The 22409-nt window shown below is 36.6% G+C and overlaps 1 protein-coding gene across 3 annotated transcripts in view; it reads right to left on the bottom strand.

Moving 5' to 3' along the window:
* The window catches only part of RASA2 (RAS p21 protein activator 2), a 123589-nt gene that overhangs the window by 95528 nt on the left and 5652 nt on the right, over positions 1 to 22409 (bottom strand). For all 3 annotated transcript variants that reach the window (XM_025377332.1, XM_025377330.1, XM_025377331.1), the window contains exon 2: positions 3807 to 3924. In XM_025377332.1, the coding sequence (XP_025233117.1) occupies positions 3807 to 3924 (118 nt within the window). The remainder of the gene's footprint in view (positions 1 to 3806; positions 3925 to 22409) is intronic.

The raw sequence follows: 22409 nt of genomic DNA on the forward strand, positions 1-22409 counted from the left end.
TGATTCTCCTGCCTCAGCCTCCTGAGTAACTGGGACTACAGGCGCACGCCACCACGCCCAGCTAATTTTTGTATTTTTAGTAGAGACGGAGTTTCACCATGTTGGCCAGGATGATCTCGATCTCTTGACCTCATGATCCCAAAGTACTCAGCCTCCCAAAGTACTGGGATTACAGGCATGGGCCACTGCTCCTAGCCAAATAATACCACTTTCAATAAGTTAATGAAATGATGGACTAAAATGCCATTGAAAAAAACTTGAAAAGCCCCAAAATAATTATCAATGCTAAATTTCAACTAAGTTCTATATAAACCAAGCTGAACACTGAGGGGATCTAAATTGCCAGTATGAGTTCTGAACAAATAGCTTTTCAGCAGTCCTGTGGATAGAAGATACAGTAACTGCCTAGAGTCATGCTCACCTAAGGTGGACCATTTGAGAGCTGAGGATAGTGTCATTCATACCATCCTTGTCTTAGAAATGTGTAAAGCTGTATTATTTACAATACATAAAACCTTAAACAGCTAATGTTACATGAAAGGTTACTTCAAAATATTTTTTAAATTAAAATAAGCTATTTAAAAAAAATTAAAATATGCTATTTTAAAATCAACTTTAAAAATATTTTTTAAAAATTAAAACAAGCTATTTTTAAATCAATTTTATTGAGGTATAAGTTACACACAATAAAAATCCAATTTCAAGTATAGAGGTTGATGACTTCTGATAAATTTATACAACTGTGTAGCTTCCACCCCAATCAAAATACAGGACACTGCTATCTCCCCAGAGAGTTCTCTTATGCCCCTCCTTCAGTTACCCCACCATACCTGCCCCAACCTGTGATGTGTTTTCTATCACTATAGATCTATCCTAAAATCTCACATAAATAGAATCATATAGTATGTATTCATGTTGAGCTTTGTTCATTCAGCTTAACGTCTGTGAGAATTTTTCAATGTTGTTGTGTATATAGTAGTTCAACTGTTTTAACTGCTGCATAGTATTCCATTGCATTCCAAATCCATTCTCCTAGTGATGTTATTTGAATTGTTTCCAGTTTGACCTATCAAAAGTAGAGCTGCTATGAACATTCTTATAGAAAGCTTTTTCTAGACACATGCTTTTGATTACTGAGAGTGCAACTGCTGAGTTAAAAAGTAGGTAAATGTGTAATTTACAAGAAACCGTCAAACTGCTTTCAAAGTGGTTGTACTGTTTTACACTCCTAACAGCAATGCTCCAGTTGTTCCATATCTTGGTACTCACAGTCCTTAACTTTAGCTATTCTAGTGAATATAACATGATAAATGTATACACCTATGTAATCCCTATCTTTATAAGCAAGATATAAAACATTTTTATCTCCCCAGAAAGTTCCCTTGTGACTCTGTAATCACTCCCACCATATTCTCACAGGCAACCAGCGATATGATTTCTATCACTGCAGATTCTGTTGTAGAATCTATAGTGACAAAAAAGGTTTTAAATTGATCTCCTGATGACTAACAATGTTCAATACGTTTTCATGTGCTCTTGGCCATATCTTTTCTGAAATATCTGTTAAAGTATTCTCCCCATATTTTAAATGGCCATCTGTCTTCTTTCGAGTTATTAGGATTTTTGTTTTTAAATAAATTCTGGATACAAGTCTTTTGTCAGACTACTTTCTCCCAGGTGTGGCTTGCCATTTAATTTTCTTGACAGTGTCTTAAAGAAAAGGAGCCTCTAAGTTTGATAAAATCTAATTTACCAATTTTCATCTTTTATAATTAGTAGTGCTTCTTGCATTCAAAGTAAGGAAACTTTGCCCATTCTCATGTTGCAAAGCTTATTTTTATAAGTTCATTTTAAGAAGGTCATTTTGATATATTCATTCCTCTATGATTCTTCTATGAAGATGTGAATCTCTGAAATGATAGTTTCTTTTGTCAAGTGCACCTCTTTCCTGAGAAAGTTTAAAGAACACAAAGATTCTCTAGATATATCACTATGAAATGCAGTCTCTTTATGATGTCATAACTAAATGAGAAGCTGAAACATAAAGTAAAACACTCCTACAGAAGTCAATATCTGATCTTGTCTAGAAAACAGTTGGTTCAGTCTTTTAGTTGTTAAAATGCCTGGTGAACTTTTGTCACTGTATTTTTCCCTTCAAATGTAACCAAAATAAACTTTTAAAAGGTGGTCTCACAAAGTAACTAGAGCCTTCTAATTAATTTCAACATAGAAATCAATGCAAAAAGAACTTTTAGTCAAACACATGATATGAAAGACAAGTGTAGGTATTTATCTCTTTGCATTATTTTATAAACAATTATAAATGCAGAATTTCCTTTATATATTACATCCACATTCAAATATTATGTTTAAAGTACATTCTAAAGCCAAATAATAATATGAGAATTAAGACTAAAGATTTCAAGTTTACTACTTGAAATGTTTTTGGGCTACTGAAGTATTTTCAGTTTTATACAATACCTTTTCTAAGAAGAACTCGACATTTAAAATTATAAAAAATGAAAATAAAGACATAAAAGGAATCTTCAAAGGCAAATGTAAAAGAAAGATGTTTTTAAAAAGGCATCGGCCGGGCGCGGTGGCTCAAGCCTGTAATCCCAGCACTTTGGGAGGCCGAGACGGGCGGATCACGAGGTCAGGAGATCGAGACCATCCTGGCTAACACAGTGAAACCCCGTCTCTACTAAAAATACAAAAACTTAGCCGGGCGAGGTGGCAGGCGCCTGTAGTCCCAGCTACTCGGGAGGCTGAGGCAGGAGAATGGCGTGAACCCGGGAGGCGGAGCTTGCAGTGAGCTGAGATCCGGCCACTGCACTCCAGCCCGGGCGACAGAGCGAGACTCCGTCTCAAAAAAAAAAAAAAAAAGCATCAAAAACAGATCCCTAAAATACAACTGACCAAAATATGATTCAGATAAGGCATGGCATTCAATATTTCATCCACCACGTGCTCATTCCAATAATACCCCATACCTTGTTTTTTTCTTTTGTTTTTTTTTTCCTGAGACGGAGTTTCACTCTTGTTGCCCAGGCTAGAGTCCAATGGCATAATCTTGGCTCACCACAACCTCCGCCCCCTGGGTTCAAGCGATTTTACTGCCTCAGCCTCCCAAGTAGCTGGGATTACAGGCATCCAGCACCACACCCAACTAATTTTTGTATTTTTCGTAGAGACAGGATTTCACCATGTTGTGCAGGCTGGTTTCGAACTCCTGACCTCAAGTGATCTGCTCGCCTCTATCTCCCAAAGTGCTAGGATTACAGGTGTGAGCCACCACACCCGCCTCCTTATTTTGACTTTTGTCTCTGAACAAGATTCTCAGCACAGCTCTGCACCAGAATTATGTTCACATTACTACAGTGCAGACATGATATATTCCAATTTTATGAATTAGAATTTAATATGATACTCTCAAAGGGCAATTACACTTTCAAAGATTAGACATCTATCTGAGAATTCATTCCCCGATAATGCACTAATAAATTAAGCAACCTGTATGAACTTTAAGTAACTTATTCTTTAGATAAATAAAATAAACATGTACTTTGAGGAAAGTTCAAACGAATAGGCAATATCTAGCCTGTCACATGAAAAAAACTTTTCTTCAGAAAACAAAGACAAAATTAGGAACAATTAAGAGGAAGACAACATTTTGAGACGATGAAAAGCCACATGAAAGCAAGCACTGTTTCTATCTTGTCTTCCTGATTATTATAATCTGGAAAAGGCATAATATTGACCAATCTATATAGTAAAAATCATAATTTACCAATTTTTCTACCAACCTTAAAGATTTTTCCACAACTTGGGTACGATAAACTTCTTCCTGGTCCAAATTAATGGTACAGAAACAATCTCTCATTTTGTGGGGTCCAAGATATGGCAATAAATTTTTTGCTTCACCTGTTGGCACAAAATTTGAAATTGTTATTAAATATCATGAACTGCTTCATACTAAGCCTTATATAGGATGACTTCAGTCTGAAACAACATATTAATGTGGCACAGAAAAAAAACCACTAGTGATTAGAGAAAGATCAAGTTGGTCTAAAGGAGACTGGTAAGAGTGAAGGGAGGGGCTGTGTATAAAGTGACTTGAGATTCCTTTTTATATTATGTAATTGCACCCCCACTCCTATGAAAGGGCAATCCCTCTACTTGTGCTCTCTATCCCATCCCACCAGTGCTACCTCAAGGACTTTACTCCACAATTAATCTTTCTTTCCTGAATCACCATTAATTTTCCTCTCTAGTGGATCATTCCCACCAGCATATAAACAATGATGGGAATTTCTCAACTTAAAAAAAAGCACACAAAAAGAAAAGAAAAAAAACTTCTTAAAAGCATCATCTCTAGTCATTGTCTCTTCATTCTTACCTTCCAGTTATTCTTCAACCCTCTCCAATCAACTTCTGAACCCACCATGACACTAAAACTAATCTAGCTGAGGACACTAATGCCTTCCACATTGCCAAATCAATGGTCACTTCCCTGTTTTCATCATATCCGGCCACGCAGCATGATTTAACACAAATGAACATTAATATCCCTCCTTAAAATGCTCTCTTCTCTTGGCTTCCACAACACAGTATTTCTGACTTTTCTCCTACATCACTGGCTCTCTGCTGACTTCTCCCCCTACCTACCTCTAAACATGCAATGCCTCAATTCCAGACCACCTTCTCTTCCTTCTCTTTGCCAACTCTGTAGTATATGGTGGTAATGCTGACGCCTCCCAGATCTGCAACACCAGGTCTAACCTCTCCTCAACAAACACTAGATGTGACCATTCAAGTGTCTCCTTGGATATCCAGTAGGCATTTCAAATTTAACAAGTCCCAGAAAAACCATCAGATTTCCTTCCCTAAAACATGCCCTTTCCCCAGTTTACCATTTTCCTCTCTTACGCTCACCATCCTCCTACTACTTCCCCAAACTCCCATACCCAGTCCCTTAGCAAATCCAGCAGACCTCCGAAATAAATCCCAAATCCAACCAGTTCTCTTTGCCTTGACTAGAATCACCAAGCCCAAGCCACCATAATCTTTTATTTGGGCAAACATGAGAGTTGCCTAACTAGTGCCCCTGCTTCCACTTTTGGCCCTCCTACAGTCCATTCTCCATCAAGCAGTGTGATACTTGAAACATATTCTTTAGGTTACTCACTCACTCCCCTCCTCCAATACCACACCATTTCACTTAGAATAAAATTATCATTCTATACCCCAGTCTACAAAGCCCTACTCAATGGTCTCTCTGATCTCTTCTCCTTCCCTTCCCCCAACCCCGGTCAGTGTTTACTTTTTTTTTCATTCATCAACTATGCCACATCATGTTCAAGTTTAGGGCTTTTGTCTGGAATACCACACTCCTAGAGATCTTCAATGGCTAGTGCCTTATCATTCAGTCTCAGCTCAAATATTACTAACTCAGAGAAATCTTCCTTGACTATTCTATCCAAAGCACATACTTCTGCTACCATATTCTATTTCTCCATTTTGTTTCTTTGATAGCACTGATAATTATCTAAATTTCTGTTCATTTTTACTTCAGTGTTTATTGTTTGGTTCCCTCATTCTTGAGGCCCGAGAACTTGTTGATCTTCAAGATCTTAAACAGTGACTGTCATACAGTAGACAGCTGAGAAATATTTGTTGAAGGAATATTAAATAACCCAAAAAGTCTAGTTTTGAAGTTTTGAAGTTCTTTGATACTCTAGCTCAAAGGACATACACAAGTATGGGCGCTGAAATCAGTACACCAGTTCCCTTATGCCTCAGTTAGCATAAGGGAAACAGCATTACCCCAAGAACCATAAAACCAATATTCCTGTCTTACTCTGCTACTAAGTGGCTGTATGACTTCACACACATCACTCAATCACAGCTTTCCTGATGAAGGTCTGGACTAGATAAACTCAAGCATCTTTCTGCTTATCAACTTTAAAGGCCATTCAAACCAATATATTTTTGAGAAGTCTATTAGAAACCTAAGCCGCACCTATAAAAAAACTCAGTAAACAAATTATTTATAAAATTAAAATAAGAAAACCAATGAAATAGTACCAGTAAGATACTTATTAAATCTGTCACTGAAAGATTTTTTTAAAAAATAAAGTTACCACTGAACAGAATAAACAAATTTATGTCCATCTCAAGTCAGAATCGAGGAATCTAACCTTTTAAATGATTAATTTAATTAATTGCCTAAAATGGGTTAGTCCTTACAAATAAGCCAGGTCCCTAAGAAAAATAATCTATGTCTCAACCTGTATTCATCTGTTTTCCTCTTCCTCCAAAGACTAATTATTCCTCTTCTCATCCAAAGCTCATCCATTTACTGTGCTCTCTTTACCCCATTCCCTCTTACTCCCTCCAGGACACTATCTAGAAATTCTATTTTCATTACTCACAACCTTCTTGTCCTTCAACCTCTCCTTTTTCTTTGACATCTCCCTTCTGCATAATTTAGACTTTTTTTTTTAAAAACAAAAGTCCAACTAGCTCACGATATAGAACCTAAAATATAAAAAATCTGGAATTAGATCATAATAATTCTCTACTTAATAAATATGCTCCATAATAAATATGCTCCATATATAATTGGGAGATTTTAAAACACTAAATAACTGTCCCTGAACATATTTCTGTTTCATTCACATAAGGTCAGTTTTGAGAAAACAATATTAAATAAATCTAAATCTACACATATTCTACTTCCCTCTCCCTTTTAAGAGAGAGACAATGAGGTTATTTTGTCTGAAGAATCCAATGAACCTGACATTATCAGATATTTATCTAGAATAAATAAAAACGTAGGCTCTGTGTAATATGAAAAAATGTACCAAGCATCACTTCCTATAAAAGCAGTTATCATAATCTGTACTTCTTAAATATCTACCACTGACTGAAATTCAAATAAACTTTGTTGAAAGTTAATTCATCTAATCAATGCCCGGCTCAACAATCAATTGTACAAATATGTTAAGTTGGCTACTGTAACTCCAAACTATAGTAGTGATTAATAGGCATTTTATAAACATAATCAAAAAAGAAGTCATGGTTACAGATATAATAAGAGTAATGTTGTACCTATTATATCTCTAAGCATAAAGAGAATATGTTAAGAGCCACACTTTACATCAAGCTACACAAAAAGACAAAAGTGAAGAACTTTGGAAGATTGTGTGTGGTATTTGTTCAGGGTCTCATGAACTCCGGCCAATTGTGGTACATAAATGAGCATGTGCCTTGAACCAAAAAAAAAAAAAAAAAAAAATCTATTGCCAAATTTCTTGAAAACTTGTTCTATAATCTCTGCTTTCAAGTGTTCCCTTCAACTCACAGCCTAAACCTGCAACTTGCCTTCTTATCCTACTTCTCCACTTCTTGTTTAGAATCTTGAGTAACACTAACAGGCTGGGCACAGTGGTCATGCCTGTAATCCCAACACTTTGGGAGGCCAAGGTGGGCAAACCGCTTGAGCACAGGATTTCAAAACCAGCCTTGCAAACATGGTGAGACCCCATCTCTACTGAAAATACAAAAAATTAGCCAGGCGTGGTGGTGCATGCCTGTGGTCCCAGCTACTTGAGAGGCTGAGGTGTGAGGATGGCTTGAGCCCAAGGGATGGGAGTGGCAGTGAGCCGAGACTGTGCCACTGCACTCCAGCCTGGGACAAACGAGCAAGACCCTGTCTCAATAGTAAACAAACAAAAAAACAAACACTAATATTAAATGCCCAAATCATATCACTGCTTTTCAGTCCCACCTTATTTGACCACTCTTCATTATTTGACAACACTAACCTTTCCTCAGCTCAGGTAACCTCTTATGAGGGTTTTTCTTATACTCTCTCTTTTGGGCTTTTTATCCACTAACCACATCTTAAATATGAGGAAACTTTTGGTATCCGCAGACCACTTAATTCATTATAGAGGTGAAGGACAAATTCTAGTTGTTTTTTAAATGTTGTCATTATAAAACAATAAAAATGCACAAAGAAACAAACGAGTTTCTCAACACTGTTTGATGGTATTATTTACAAACTTTCTCAACTTATCTATAGCCTGTTTAATAACAGCCAACTTTAAAGAGAATCAGGTTCTAAACCTGCAGTAAATATGGTAGATTACTGATCAACATCCATTTCAACCTCCTTCAGTGTATGTCTTCCTGTACTGCAGAGAACAGAAAGTTAAAAAATACATTTCCCAGCCTCTCCTGTGGCTAGAGTTATAAATGTGATTTAAGTTCCACCAATCAGATGCACTCACTAGAAATTTTAAGGACAGAAGAGAAGGGAGGATGAGTTTGGGTTGCTTCTACTAGCAAACAATGTCATGGAGAAGTTCATGTTCTGCAGTAGTATTTGTAGAAGTCCTAGTATTCAATCACAGGTTTCATGAATATTTAAAAACGCACAAGACATCCATTCTGCAATACAGGTTGTGGTAGGCAGGATTTGGCTCTAGGGCCATAAACAACAACGGCTTACTGATGAAGGTGGCAGCTTGCTAATGGCTATTTCCTAATAGTAGTAGACTTCTGATCATGGCAGAGGTCACAAGGTTCTAAGACAGGCATCTAAAAGTTACAGTTTCACAATTCTGCAAAAGCCTTTCTGATCCTAAAAGAAGCAATAACTCTCTTGGTGGTCCAGATGCAACGTGGTTTTTTTCTAGATCTGGAGTCTGTTTCTTCAGTCTTGCCAACAATTTTACAAGCCACTTAAAATTTTTTATTAAATCTCTTTCTGTTTAAACTAACTAGAGTTGATGCTCTAACCTAATCTCAATTCTTTTCTAACCTTTGTTTCCAACAAATTAGAAAATCCCAACTTGAGTTACTGGTCATCATGGTTGGGTAAATCCACCAGCTACACGTAGCTATCTGGATCAAACATGGACCCAGAAATTACAAAGCAATTTTTCACTGAAAATTATTTTCATTGTTCTATCCGATAGTGAGTTGAATAGCAGCACACTTAAAAAGGGAATCCTTTAACTTGGGAAATGGATCTTAACTCTATATATAGTTGTATCTACCATCACAAAATATTTCTTCATCTTCTGTAGCATTTGGATAAAATTTTAAAACTATATTCAATAATGCAGTATCACATTTTCATGAATTTGGAGTGCCAAATTCTTTTCTTTTTTTTTTTCTTTTTGAGACAGGGTCTTGCTCTGTTGCCCAGGCTGGAGCGCAGTGGCACAATCATGGCTCACTGCAGCCTCGCCTTCCTGGACTCATGTGATTCTGTCACCTCAGCCTCCCGAGTAGCTGGGACTACAGACGCACACCACTAAGACCGACTGATTTGCTTTGTATTTTATGGAAAGACAGGGTTTTGCCATGTTGCCCAGGCTGCTCTTGAAGTCCTGGGTTCAAGAGATCTGCCTGCCTTGGCCTCCCAAAGTGCTGGGATTATAGGCATGAGCTACCATGCCCGGCTGGGAGTGCCAAATCCAAATTCTTAACATTCAAATCATGTGCACCATTCTGGGTGTCTCTATTTTATCCTTAAATTCATAAATCATAGTTTGACCCTAAATTAGTAAGAATAAAGTATTCAAGAAATTCAATGTATTGCTAAGATATGACACAAGAAAGCCAGCTGAAATAATAAAAATGGTTTTTACTTGCATTTGAATAAAAGGAAGAAATGTTTTTATAGTTCATACCTCATTTCAAAAATTCTGTGCATGTGGAGTACTGCAATATGCAAAAGCAGACATTTGTCCCTCACAGGCAGATACACTGTTCCTACAGCAAACAGTATAGATTTGATTGTATGTACAACTGTCACTATTTCCTTCAACAATAAATCAAGATCAGAAGATATATCAATGACAACCAACTGTTCCTCTATGAAGAAAGGAGGTTGACATTCAAATACAATTTATTTTATTCTGTAACATCTTTTCTTGTTGAATTCATAACTGGTACTCCTTAAGCACTTTTCGAGTGTACATTATGACTTACAACATAACTGTTAACTAATTTTTTAAAGTCTTCTTTCCCAAAGGGTGGATTTTCAAAGACAAACAGAATAATCCTCCACTGGGCATTTCTTCTCTTTCACAAATGTTCTGCAAGTATGCCAAGAACATCTTCCCACTATACATCAATGATTTTGTCTAAACATAAAATGAAATATCCTCTTGCCCACAAGTGATAGTAACTGTTTTTCTACATCATACATATTTTCCTACAACATCATACATATCTTAAAATGCTGTGTTTAGCTTTGATACTCAACCTTCCCATTGTTGCTAGAGTTACCTTTTTAATACGTACACACACACACACACACACACATAAATAAATAAAACATCCCTTGCTCAGAAGTCTTCAATGGCTCACACTATCTCCCACTGCCCGCTCCGCAGGATAAAATCTAACATTCCCTAGTCTGGCACAAAAACCCTCCATCCCTCCATGATCAGGTGCTATCTACTACATGTTCAGCATCATCTAGTTCATCTTTACCCCCACAAATTATGCTGTAGCAGTACTATACTTTTAGTTCCTTGAACACACTGTTCTCTCATGACTCTGTGTATCTGCAATGCTATTTTCTTTGTATGAAATGCCCTACCTGTTTTTCTCTCCAAAGAGCTCTGCTTAAGGGCATCTTTGTAAAGTCTTCCTCAATTCCTAGGTAGTCATGTCACTCTTTCCCATGTGTTTCTACTCTATCTTGTATTTTTACTACAGTGATCATACTGTTTTGTACTTGTTGCATTTCATTCAACAAATATTTACTAAGTGCCTAAACACATGAGGCACTGTTTTAAGTGCTGGGGATATAACAGTGAATAAAAACAGGTCTCTGCCCATACAAAACTGTTGTACAATATATACAGGAACGACAAATACCACAAACTCTTAAATAAGCACATAGTATTTATTGCCATGGAAGAAATAAATATTTATTGCTATTCCAGAAAACAAAGCAAGTTAAGAGAGTTAGGGAATGGCAGGCCCAGAGGGTAGAGACAGGGAGGAGGTCAATGTTATTTTATATAGTGAAGCAGGGAAGGCCTTTCAATTAAAATATTTAAGCAGATACCTGAAGGAAGTCATTGAGGGTATAAGTCATATACCTGGGGAAGCTAGGGGAAGGAGATGGACACGCAGAATAAAATGTGCAAAGTCCCAGAGACAGGATAGTTTGGTACACTGGAGCAGTAGCAAGGAGGGCAGTATGGCTATAAAGCAATAAGCAAAGTGGGGAGAGGGAGGAGATAGTAAGAGACGGAATAAGGGTATGGGAGGAGGCAGGTTAAATAAGGTCTTACAGGCACTGGAAAGTCTTAGGCTTTTTTTGTGTGTGAGACGGTAAGGTTTTGAAGGATTTTGAGCATAAAAATGGCAACATTTTTTGTTTTAGAACCAATGCAGAGGGGAAAGATAGAAACAGGTGACTAGATAGGAGGCTACTGCAGTAATCTCGATTAGCGAAAACTTGCAGGTCAGGGGAGGGGCAGAGCAGACACGGGTCTAGAGAGGATGGGTCATTTGGGCATGTATTTTGAAGATGGAGCCAACAGGATTTACTGTAAGGTGTGAGAAATAGAGGAGTCAAGAATGACTTCTAAGAGTTTTAGTCTGAGCAGCTGGATGAATAGAGATGCTATTTCTAGAGACAGAGCCTCTTATTGGGGACCGAATTCAAGAGACTGTATTGAATATTAAATCTGAAATGCCTTATACAACCAAGTGTAGGCAGACTGTCCAAGGACAAATTTTATCTCTAAAATTTGAGAATCATCAGTAAGTACATAAAATTTACAAAACCAAGAGACAATACAAAATCACAATTGGAGCAAATACAGAAAAGAAATTTGAAGACTGAGCCTCAGGGCTCTCTAACATTTTGGGTGGTAAAGATGAGACACAACCAAGCAAAGGCAGTTTGGTTGTCTCTTCACTGAACTACAAACTTCTTGAGGAAAGGGACCAATTCTTAGCACCATCCTTAGCATATAATATATAATGAAACAGCTGCTGAACAAGTATCAATGTGTGTATATAACTTTGGCATGGGCAAAAATGAGGTTCCAATACCACATCACAAACCATAAAATTGTACGTAAGCTTCTTTTTTCCATTGCATGTAAGTTGATCTATGTCAACTACTCCAAAGATTTTTTAAAAGTCTCCTTTATACAGTTACCAAAAGCATTTAAAGAATCTTTATAGTATTAATACAGAGACATTTTGAAAATAAATAAACCAGTGCTGAAGTTCACACATTCAAATATTTACTCAGTGTCTACTGAGCTGCTAGGATATGACAGTGAGCAAAACAGACAAAAAGTCTGTGTCCTTATTAGGCTAAGACACATGAAGAGATCAACAATAAATAAGTAAGTAAAAATGTATGGCCTAATACTAATAAGTATGTGCATCACAAGAAATGAGGTAGCTCAAGGAAGGCTTCATTGAGAAAGTAACTCCTGCATAAATACCTGAAAAAAGAAGAGAGACATGTAACTACAGAAAACAGCAGCTTTTAGACATTGTTAAAAAGTAAATAGTTGGCGGGGTGCTGTGGCTCACGTCTGTAATCCCAGCACTTTGGGAGGCCAAGGCAGGCGGATCACGAGGTCAGGAGATCGAGACTATCCTGGCTAACATGGTGAAATCCTGTCTCTACTAAAAATACAAAAAAAATTAGCCGGGCGTGGCGGTGGGCGCCTATAGTTGCAGCTACTCAGGAGGCTGAGGCAGGAGAATGGTGTGAACCCGGGAGGCAGAGGTTACAGTGAGCTGAGATCGCGCCACTGCACTCCAGCCTGGGAGACAGAGCGAGACTCCATCTCAAAAAAAAAAAAAAAAAAAAAGTAAATAGTTTAAAGCACAAAGATAAACACCATCAAATCAAAACTGATAAGATTAACAGAAATGGAAAAACAGCCAACTCTCTATGCACAAGATCAATGATTCTCTGTAACAGTCATCAGACAGTAAATTCAAATCCTACTATATAAATTTTATCTAGGACAAAAATTCCAATATCAGGCTACTATCAAAGGTAGAGATTCTGGTATATACACTTCTGTTCATGTATGTGAGTATATACATATGTGCCTATGTGGATGTTTGAGGATTATGTGCATGCATTTATACCTGTAGGTTTGCATGTATGTTTCTTTATGTCCTAGGGGAGGACACTACAGGGATAAGACAGAAAAGATGATAAAGATTTATTAAGTAGTTAGATACTCCAAGACAGTGTTAAATATTTTCTCAAATGTTTCATTTGATCAGTACAACAATCCTGTGAGATAAGCATTACTATTCCCTTTCAAAAATTAAGAAAAAAAAATTCAGCTACATAGCTGGTAAGGTTATCTGGCATAAATCAAACTCCAAAGCCTAGAGTCTTTCCATTCAACTCTTAAGGTCTTTCTGAATACGGCAGTGCTAAGAAACTATTCCCATCTGAAAGAGATGTAGTAGGTTCAGGTCTACTTCAAGGTTACCTTAAGTACAAGGGTAGGAGCCAACATGGGTCCCAGTGGGATTAACCCCCTAGAAAAACTGCAAAGGGCCAGGGTCCTGGACAAGATGATCTAACGTTAAGGATTATTTGGGGTGAGAGAAACCCATATCACAGTAATAGCTACCACTTACTGAATAAATTAATACATGTATTACACACAGATTTTTCATTGACTTCATATATATTATTTTACTTAATCTTCACAATAACTCTTCTGAATGATATATATTTTCAAAATACAGAAATTGGGGATCGGAGGATAACATTCCAGAAGGAAGGCATAACGTGAACAAGTTCTGGAGGGTGGCAACAAGAAGAGCACCATCAAGGAGGCAGTGAATAGTACAAACTGACTAAAGCATAAAGAGAGATGAAGGGGGAATAAGAGGGAGAAAGATTATAAAGGAAGGCTATTATCAAACAGAGAACCTACAATGTCAAGCTAAGGTTTAACTTTATTCAGTAGGCAACAAGGGTCACTAAAAGTTTCTGTGTGGTTCATATTTCAGGAAAAGTACTTCAGGAAAAGTACTCTGACAGTTTGAAGAGCTTACATTAAGGTAACAAAGGGAGATTGGAGGAAAGAAAAAATAGAAGAGATACTATAGAGACAGAATGCACAGAATTTGGCATGAACTGACTTGAATGACTCAGGATATAATGTTCTAAGACAGACTGAATATCCCTTATCCGAAATGCTTAGGACCAGAAGTATTTCAGATTTCAAATGTTTTTACATTTTGAAATTTTGCATTATATATAATTACCAGTTGTGCATCCCATATCCGAAAATCTGAAATGCTCCAATGAGTATTTCCTTTGAGAATCGTGTTGGTGCTCAGTTTTGCATCCTGGAGCATTTGGGATTTTGGACTTTGGGATTTGGAATGCTCAACCAGTAATAGAAGTATCAACCTAAACAGAAAAGTAGAACTTCAGATGATTAAAAGATATAAAAATATGCACATTTTGTCATTTGCACTCACAACAACAACAAAAAAAAGAGAAAGAATGAATCTAATGCACACTTAAAAATATGATATAGTCTCTGGAGTTGACTAGTTTAGAGTAAAATTAAAATGCTGTTGTGCCATCTAATTACACATAAATAAAACAATCCTAAATAATGGTAATATATCATAAGGTCTGAAATTTTCTTCTAAAGTTTAACTTCAATTTTTGCAACATGATAAAAGGTATGCATAATTATAAAAACATATACAGTACTGGTATACTATAGCAAGTTAAACGAATGCATTACAGAGGCAGACATCTGCGTTTCAACATGAACTTTGCATTTAACTATCTGTATGTCCTTATTCTCAACCTCCTATGTAAAAATAGGTAACTATAATGCTTCAAGATTGTTGTGAGCATTAACTAAGGTAAAGCACTTGGCACAATGCCTAAGACAGAGTAAATACTCAATGGATAGTAACTATTAGTGCCCTTTCCTGGCCAGAAATTCTTAAAAATTAGCATCTATATACAATTCCCTTCATCCAAGCCATCAGCTCCTGACCAAAGATAACCTGTAATATAACAACTGGGTATAACAGAGGAGGTCATTTTTTAAAAATGAGTCCTTTGTTATAGAATCAATGCATTTCTATTATAGGAAATACATGGTAACATGTCCAACCTTTATACCTCAAGCTCCACATCTCTAAAATGAGGATACAAATCTGGGGTTGGCTAGCCAGAGATTTGTTTGGCCTGCATGGTATTTAAAAAATAATTTGTGACCATCTAGAAACTGAGAGCTAACAATAAATAAATTTGTATTTCTGGTTTCTCTTTAATAGTCAAAATCTGGCAAAATGATTTTGAGTGGAAACTGCAGACAGGTGTATCTTACTAAATCATAAGAATCTCCACTGGACTTTACTGCATTATACCTGGTCTGTGTATATTTGAGCTTGCAACTCCTTAGCCAGTTAATCTCCTAGGTTCTCCATAGCTCTGAGATCTGAGAGACAACCCGTGAAATTTAAAAAGCACAGAGAAACACTGATTTCTAATGTTTTCAGATATTACTACTAATTGCCAGTTTAACCTGATGAACACTACAAGAACTGAATATACATATAAGTACAAATATTCCAGTACATTTCTATCAAATAAGTTATCCATTAAGAAAACTATGAAAAGATACTTTATGAGTATCACTATCGCTCACGTTAGAGCCAACACTTAACTGAGCACAAAATGCCAGGCAGCATACCAAGTCATTTAACCTTTTCACAACCACACTATATGATTAGCAAAACTACTATTCCTAATTTGTAGACAAGGAAGCTGAGACTCAGAGAGGTTAAGTGATTACTAGAAAAGTAGCAGAAAACCATGCTTTAAACATGCTACCTTAGCCTTTATCATTCAGTTTTCACACACTTAAAAATATTTTGTATATAATAAATAAATCTTACACAAGACAAAAACACTCCCATTGATTTATCTTTAACCGTTCTGAATGGAGAAAGGAAGAGAAGAACTGCCTTTATCACACATGACTTTCCAAAGAGTCTCAAATTTACCCGCTTCAGAGTACATCATATTGCTGCAGGTGTATGAAGAAACAAAAATAAAAAAAGGAGGGGGGAGTGTCAAGAACTACTGAAAAGATAAAAGTTATGTAGCTGTTATTTCCCTCCTTAGTGGCTCCTTAATTGACATCTTGAAAACACCACTGGAAAGTTACACATTTGTGATACTAATTAGACATAGAATGAGAAATTGTACCAATAGGCATATGGTGACTGCTGGAATATCTACCAGTAAGTAGAGTTTTCCAGTGCATAAATTAACATGGTGAGATAACTAAGTTGTCAAGCAATTTTCCTCACTCCTGGCAAATGACTTGTATCTGTAAAATAATCCAAGATTCTATAATCCCACTCAATTGGTAATCTTTAAAAAATCAACACATTGGTTGGGCATGGTGGCTCATGCCTGTAATGCCAGCACTTTGGGAGGCTGAGGTGGGTGGATCGCGAGGTCAGGAGATCGAGACCATCCTGGCTAACATGGTGAAACGCCGCCTCTACTACTGGGCATGGTGGTGCACGCCTGTAGTCCCAGCTACTCCGAAGGCTGAGGTAGGAGAATTATTGAACCCGGGAGGCAGAGGTTGTAGTGAACTGAGATTGCACCACTGCACTCCAGCCTGGTGACAGAGCGAGATTCTGTCTAAAAAAAAAAAAAAAAAAAAAAAAAAAAAAATCAACACATTAAATAACTCCTACCAGAAATCTGCTTCTGCCTAAGAACAAGGCACTATGATAAAATGAGGTAGTACCAATGAGCAAACACTTGAGTGGGCACAGGACTCTAGGAATATGACACAGTTTGGGTGGCTAGCCTAGACTCAGTGAAGCAAAGAACTGTTTTTGTGTGCGTGTGTGTGGCTATAAAACCTGAACTATATATAAGTACAATTCCACATAAACAAGACAATCCTATATAATGGTAATATATCATAAGGATTTTTATGGGTATAAAACCTGAACTATATGTAAGTACAATTACACATAAATAAGCCCATGACTAGTGACAAGACAAGTCAAAGTAAAGGCATAAATACTATTGCAACTCCTCAGTGGTAAAGTCTGCAGAACATAATCAGGGGCTAGTTGCTGCATAGAAGTCATGTGCACAATAACTATCATACAGTTATCTACATTGCTATCATATTAATCACTTCTGACTGAAGCTTAGTCTAGAATAAGAAGTTAGGAAACTACTATACACGAAAAGGCAAGTTTCACAAGGTATTGCCAGGAAGTGTCTATGGGTTATATAGATACGTCACCAAGTTGCGGGCAGGATCTTCCTGTGGTTTGCTTTGCCCACTTCCGGTTTCAGTTCTGAATGTGTGCTGGTCTCCAAGCTCCCTACAGCCCCCTTCCTCAAGTGGCAAACCAAACTCTGAAGTATATATGGTAGGAATCTCTTCTGGGCTAAGCCAATGGTACCTATAGCTACATGAAGCTAAGCAAGACTACTAAGGTGACCAAGAGAGCCTGGTATGGCAAATGAAAGGAAGGCACAAAACCAGGGCTGGCAGAACTCAGGGCTACATGGACAGGCTATATATGGGATATGGCTGTTATTTCTGGTAACAGCATCCAGGGAGCCAAAATAGGACTCATATTGATCTTGCCCAGCTCCCCCAAAAAAAGACACCCAGACACATAAAGAAGTCACACCCATGAGCATACAAAGGTGTGTATGTGTATATATGTGTGCACACATATTCAAGAACCACTCAAAAGTACATACAAACCCACACAAGCAGTTAGGCAGCTAAAATAATTATATTCGTGAACCCCCAAAACAGGCCAGAAGATAAATTCTTATAGCAATCAAACATCATAATTTTATTGCATATCCATTACATTAGACCATAGCCAATTTAGGAGTAATTATCAACTTCCTGACAATATAAATGTACTCATCAATTCCTTCCAATATATCATCTGACAGGCAGCTTTGTAAAGAAAGGGATGTGGGCTTTGGTAACATAAAGACTTTCTGAAAACTTGGCTCTGTTGCCTTACAGTCCTGAGCAAGTAACCTCTGTCTGTTGCTTCCTCTCTAAAATAGAAATAACAATCTTCTTCATTAAATTGGATTACATGAAATATTTTGCAAAGTATCCTAACACAGTATCTGGAAACCAGTAAATACTCAATAAACATTAGTTCACCCTATCTACCAAGAATATTTTATATAAAATTGTAAAATTCAAAACTAAAATTCTGTACCGCTCACACAAATGTCATATTTTAAAGGATCAAAATTTTTCAGACCCCTTTTACCACATTTCTCTGAAACAATGTATTAAATATTTTAAAAGTTTTTCTAACATAAACAATTAGTCAAACAGGCAAAGTTCGTAAGAATTTGCTGTATTATTCTTACTTTTTTTTTTTCTTTGAGACAGGGTCTCACTTTGTCACCCAGGCTGGAGTGCAGTGGTGCGACCTCTGCTCACTGCAGCCTCAACCTCCTGGGTCCAAGTGATTCTCTGGCCTCAGCATTCCAACTATTAATAGCTAGGGCTAAAGACACAGACCACTATGCCACTATGCCTGGCCTTTTTTTTTTTTTTTTGTAGAAACGGTGTTTTGCCATGTTGCCCAGGCTGGTCTCAAACTCCTGAGCTCAAGCCATCCATCGCCACCCCCACCCCCACCTAATCTTACAATTTGTAAGTTTGAAATTATATCAAAAGTTACCAAAAAAAAACTTAACAGAAAAGTTGACTTTATTTCTTCTATGGGCACTCAAAATGTTACAAAACCTAACATTTGATTACTCTAGTTTTTGCAGATAGAATAGTCTTCCAAAGTAGAGCAAGAGAGACTGGCACAGCTTAAGATTAACACTGTATCAAGTTCATTTATATAAATAGTTACTTTTGATAATATAATATATAAATATACTCCCTATAGGAAATTAAACCATTACAGGTAAGGCTAACTCCCTTTATCCACCATTGAGGCAACCACTGTTATCTGTACAACTGTGTTCAGACCTCTTTTTATGTATTCATCCATCTACATGCAGAAAAGTAAAATGTTCTGAGATTTAAAAAAATAAATAGGATACTACACATATTACTCTAACAACTTGCTACTTTTACCCAACAAGACATCCTGGAGTTATTTCCTTTCATAACATAGACACACCTCATTCTTTTTAGTTGCTATAGAATATGTGTATGAACATATTATCCATTTTCCTATCGATGTACATTTAAGTCGTCTCCAACTATTCTGTTTTACCAACAAGGCAAAATCAAACAACTTCGTATATGCCTCTTCTGTAAATGTACAACTGTTGATGTAGGGCAAATAGGCAGAAGTAAAAATGCATGGAGTATAGACATTTAAAGTTTTAATAGATATAGCCAAAATGCTCTCCAACATTGCTTTATCAATTTAAACTCACAGCAACAATGAGGAAAATACTTATTTCCCTAAACCCTCACCAAAGACTGAGATAAACTTTCCTTTTTTGTAAATTGATGATGTTTTAAAATTTTATTTCCCTGATTAATTTTTACTTTACCAATATTTTCACATTTACTGGACATTTGTATTTCCTTTCCTGTGAAATGCCTATTCATATCCTTTATTTTTCTAATGGCCTCTTGTTTTTAAGTCTGTATGAATTATTTATATAATCTAGACATAATAGAGAGGCATAATAGCATAGTAGGTTAAGAGTTAACAGGATGGACTCTAGAGCCTATCTGCCCAGTCTGATTGATAGCTCCACCATTCACCAGCCATCTAACCTTCGTCAATTTACTTAGCTTAGCTATTGTGTATCTGTTTCCTCATAATGTGTAAAACGGTATTTTGAGACTTACTGTAAGGATTAAATTAGTTAATACGCATAAAGTGCTTTAAAACAGTGCCCGGCAAAGAATTAAGTGTTATACACATTTCGTTTGTCTGAAAGATACACTGCAAATATTTTCTACCAATCTATTGTCTTTTAACTTTTGTTTGTAAGTCTTTGCTTACCTTTCCTCCAGCAGTTCTTTCTCAATTTCTCGACCATCAGACATTATACAAGTAGATGAAACTTACAACTGACTGCCCTCACTGGATCTCACTATCAACTTAAGAATAAATTCAGGCATCAGCCAAAGTACATAGATTTTTAAAATCTTTGCACAGATTTTAAAATAATAGCTAACTTCCTTACAGTGTAAAGCATTTTCTCACAAATCAACAAGACAATAAATTATCAGAAATAAAGGACAAAATAGACAAGTTCATGTAACACACCAAAAAAATGGGAAAAAAAAAATTGGCTCTTAAAAATATGAAGAGATCCTGTAACTTAATTTCAAGCCTTAGAAAAATTTAAAATTTAAAATTTAAAAACTAGGGCCGGGCGCAGTGGCTCACAGCTGTAATCCCAGCACTTTGGGAGGCTGAGGCGGGCAGATCACGAGATCAGGAGATCGAGACCATCCTGGCCAACATGGTGAAACCCAGTCTCTACCAAAAATACAAAAATTGGCTGGGCGTGGTGGCACGTGCCTGTAATCCCAGCTACTCGGGAGGCTGAGGCAGGAGAATCACTGGAACCCAGGAGGCGGAGGTTGCAGTGAGCTGAGATCGCGCCATTACACTCCAGCCTAGAGACAGAGTGATCCTCATTCTCATTTAAAAGTGCAAATTAAAACTACAAATTAAACGTTTCTTTTTATTTCACAGACCAGTAAAGATCAAGAAGTTTTAAAATACACCCTATGTATAAAGAAATAGGCATTCATACATTGCTGGTGAGAGCTTAAATTGCTATAGTTTAGCATTGTCTTTCCAAAATAAAAATGCACATATCCTTCAATTCATCAATTTAATATCCAGAAATGTATCCTACAGACAGACACTCATATTAAAAATGACAGGCTTACAAGGTTATTCTTTGTAGTAATGTTTGTAATAGCAATGACTGTTAACAAACTAAGTGTCAACTAATAGGGGACTGGCTAAACAAACTGTGGTACAGTCAAATGATGAAATATTATGCAGTTGTTTAAAAAATAAGCAGCTCTCTCTTTATGTGAAAGTGAAAAATCTTCAAGCTTTGTTGTTAAGTGTAAAAAAGCAACATACAGAAAAATGCATATATTTTGCTACAATTTGTATGTTGGTGGAAGGAATATATTAGTGTACATAAATCTATGTTTGTAAATGCTTAATTTCTGGAAGAACACACAACAAAAAGGATATAACAAATTGGTAATGCTTGCTTCTGGGGAAGGAACGGCTAGAAGATAATGAAAGGAAGGAACACTTTTCAATGTATATACTGTTTTGTACCTCTTGAATTTTGTACCAAGTGTTCGTGTTATCTAATCAAATAGAATACACCAAATATATATGCAAACAAACTAAAACCTCACTGTAACTACACCAAACTTTCCACTGGTACCTTTTAAATGATAGCACAGCAGGTTGCTATCACTTAGGAAGGGTTTGTGGCTAATCTATTTGTGACAAAAGCAGAAATTCACCATCCTAGCTGCCCAACATCACCCCCTATGGAACTTTTGAAACCCAGAAATTCTGACTTAGTAGCTCTTGGGTAGAGTCTAGGCATCATAATTTTTTAGTTCACAGGTGATGGTGACAGACAGTCAGAACTGAAAACAGCTGAGGTACACCATGGCACAAGTAAGTAAACATCCAGGTTCAATCTCCACCTAGGTCATAACCATAGTTTCATCACTAATCCTAACCACTTCACAAAGTTCTTAAGAAGGAACAGTTGAGAGTGTGTAGATGGCACATTGAAAATCTTATTACCAACTCTCAATATATAAAGAGATAAGTAGTATAATCTCTGCGTATTAAATGTACTACATTTGTAACATCCATAGTAATAAGTTAATCTCATATAACATTCTAGAAGGAACTTTGATAATAGTGAACTAGTGCTGAACAGGCCATCAACTGTGTGACACTTGCTATCTCTGTTAGATTCTTCATTTGTAAAATGAAGGGCAAGAACCTTTATTTTCTCTACCTTCATGTTCTCTATCTTCCAACTTTAAATTTCTGTAATTGTCTAAGAATACAGATGTCTAAAAATAGCTATTGCTTAGTATAGACTTTAGGATAAAATAGGATCTTTCATCCGATTCACAGCTTAGGCCCATTTCAGTCCAGTGGGTTAGTATCTCTTAACAGACCCTCAAATATGTATTATGTACTGCTGAATTAATTAATGGTTATGGAAAAAAAAATTTAGAATTCAAACACTCTTATCTAATAAAAAATATTTTAAAAATAGGGAATCATGCAAAACAAGTGTACTAAATACATTTAAACACTAAAATAAAGCA

Source organism: Theropithecus gelada, chromosome 2, assembly GCF_003255815.1.
Source record: "Theropithecus gelada isolate Dixy chromosome 2, Tgel_1.0, whole genome shotgun sequence".
In the NCBI taxonomy this organism is placed as follows: Eukaryota; Metazoa; Chordata; class Mammalia; order Primates; family Cercopithecidae; genus Theropithecus; species Theropithecus gelada.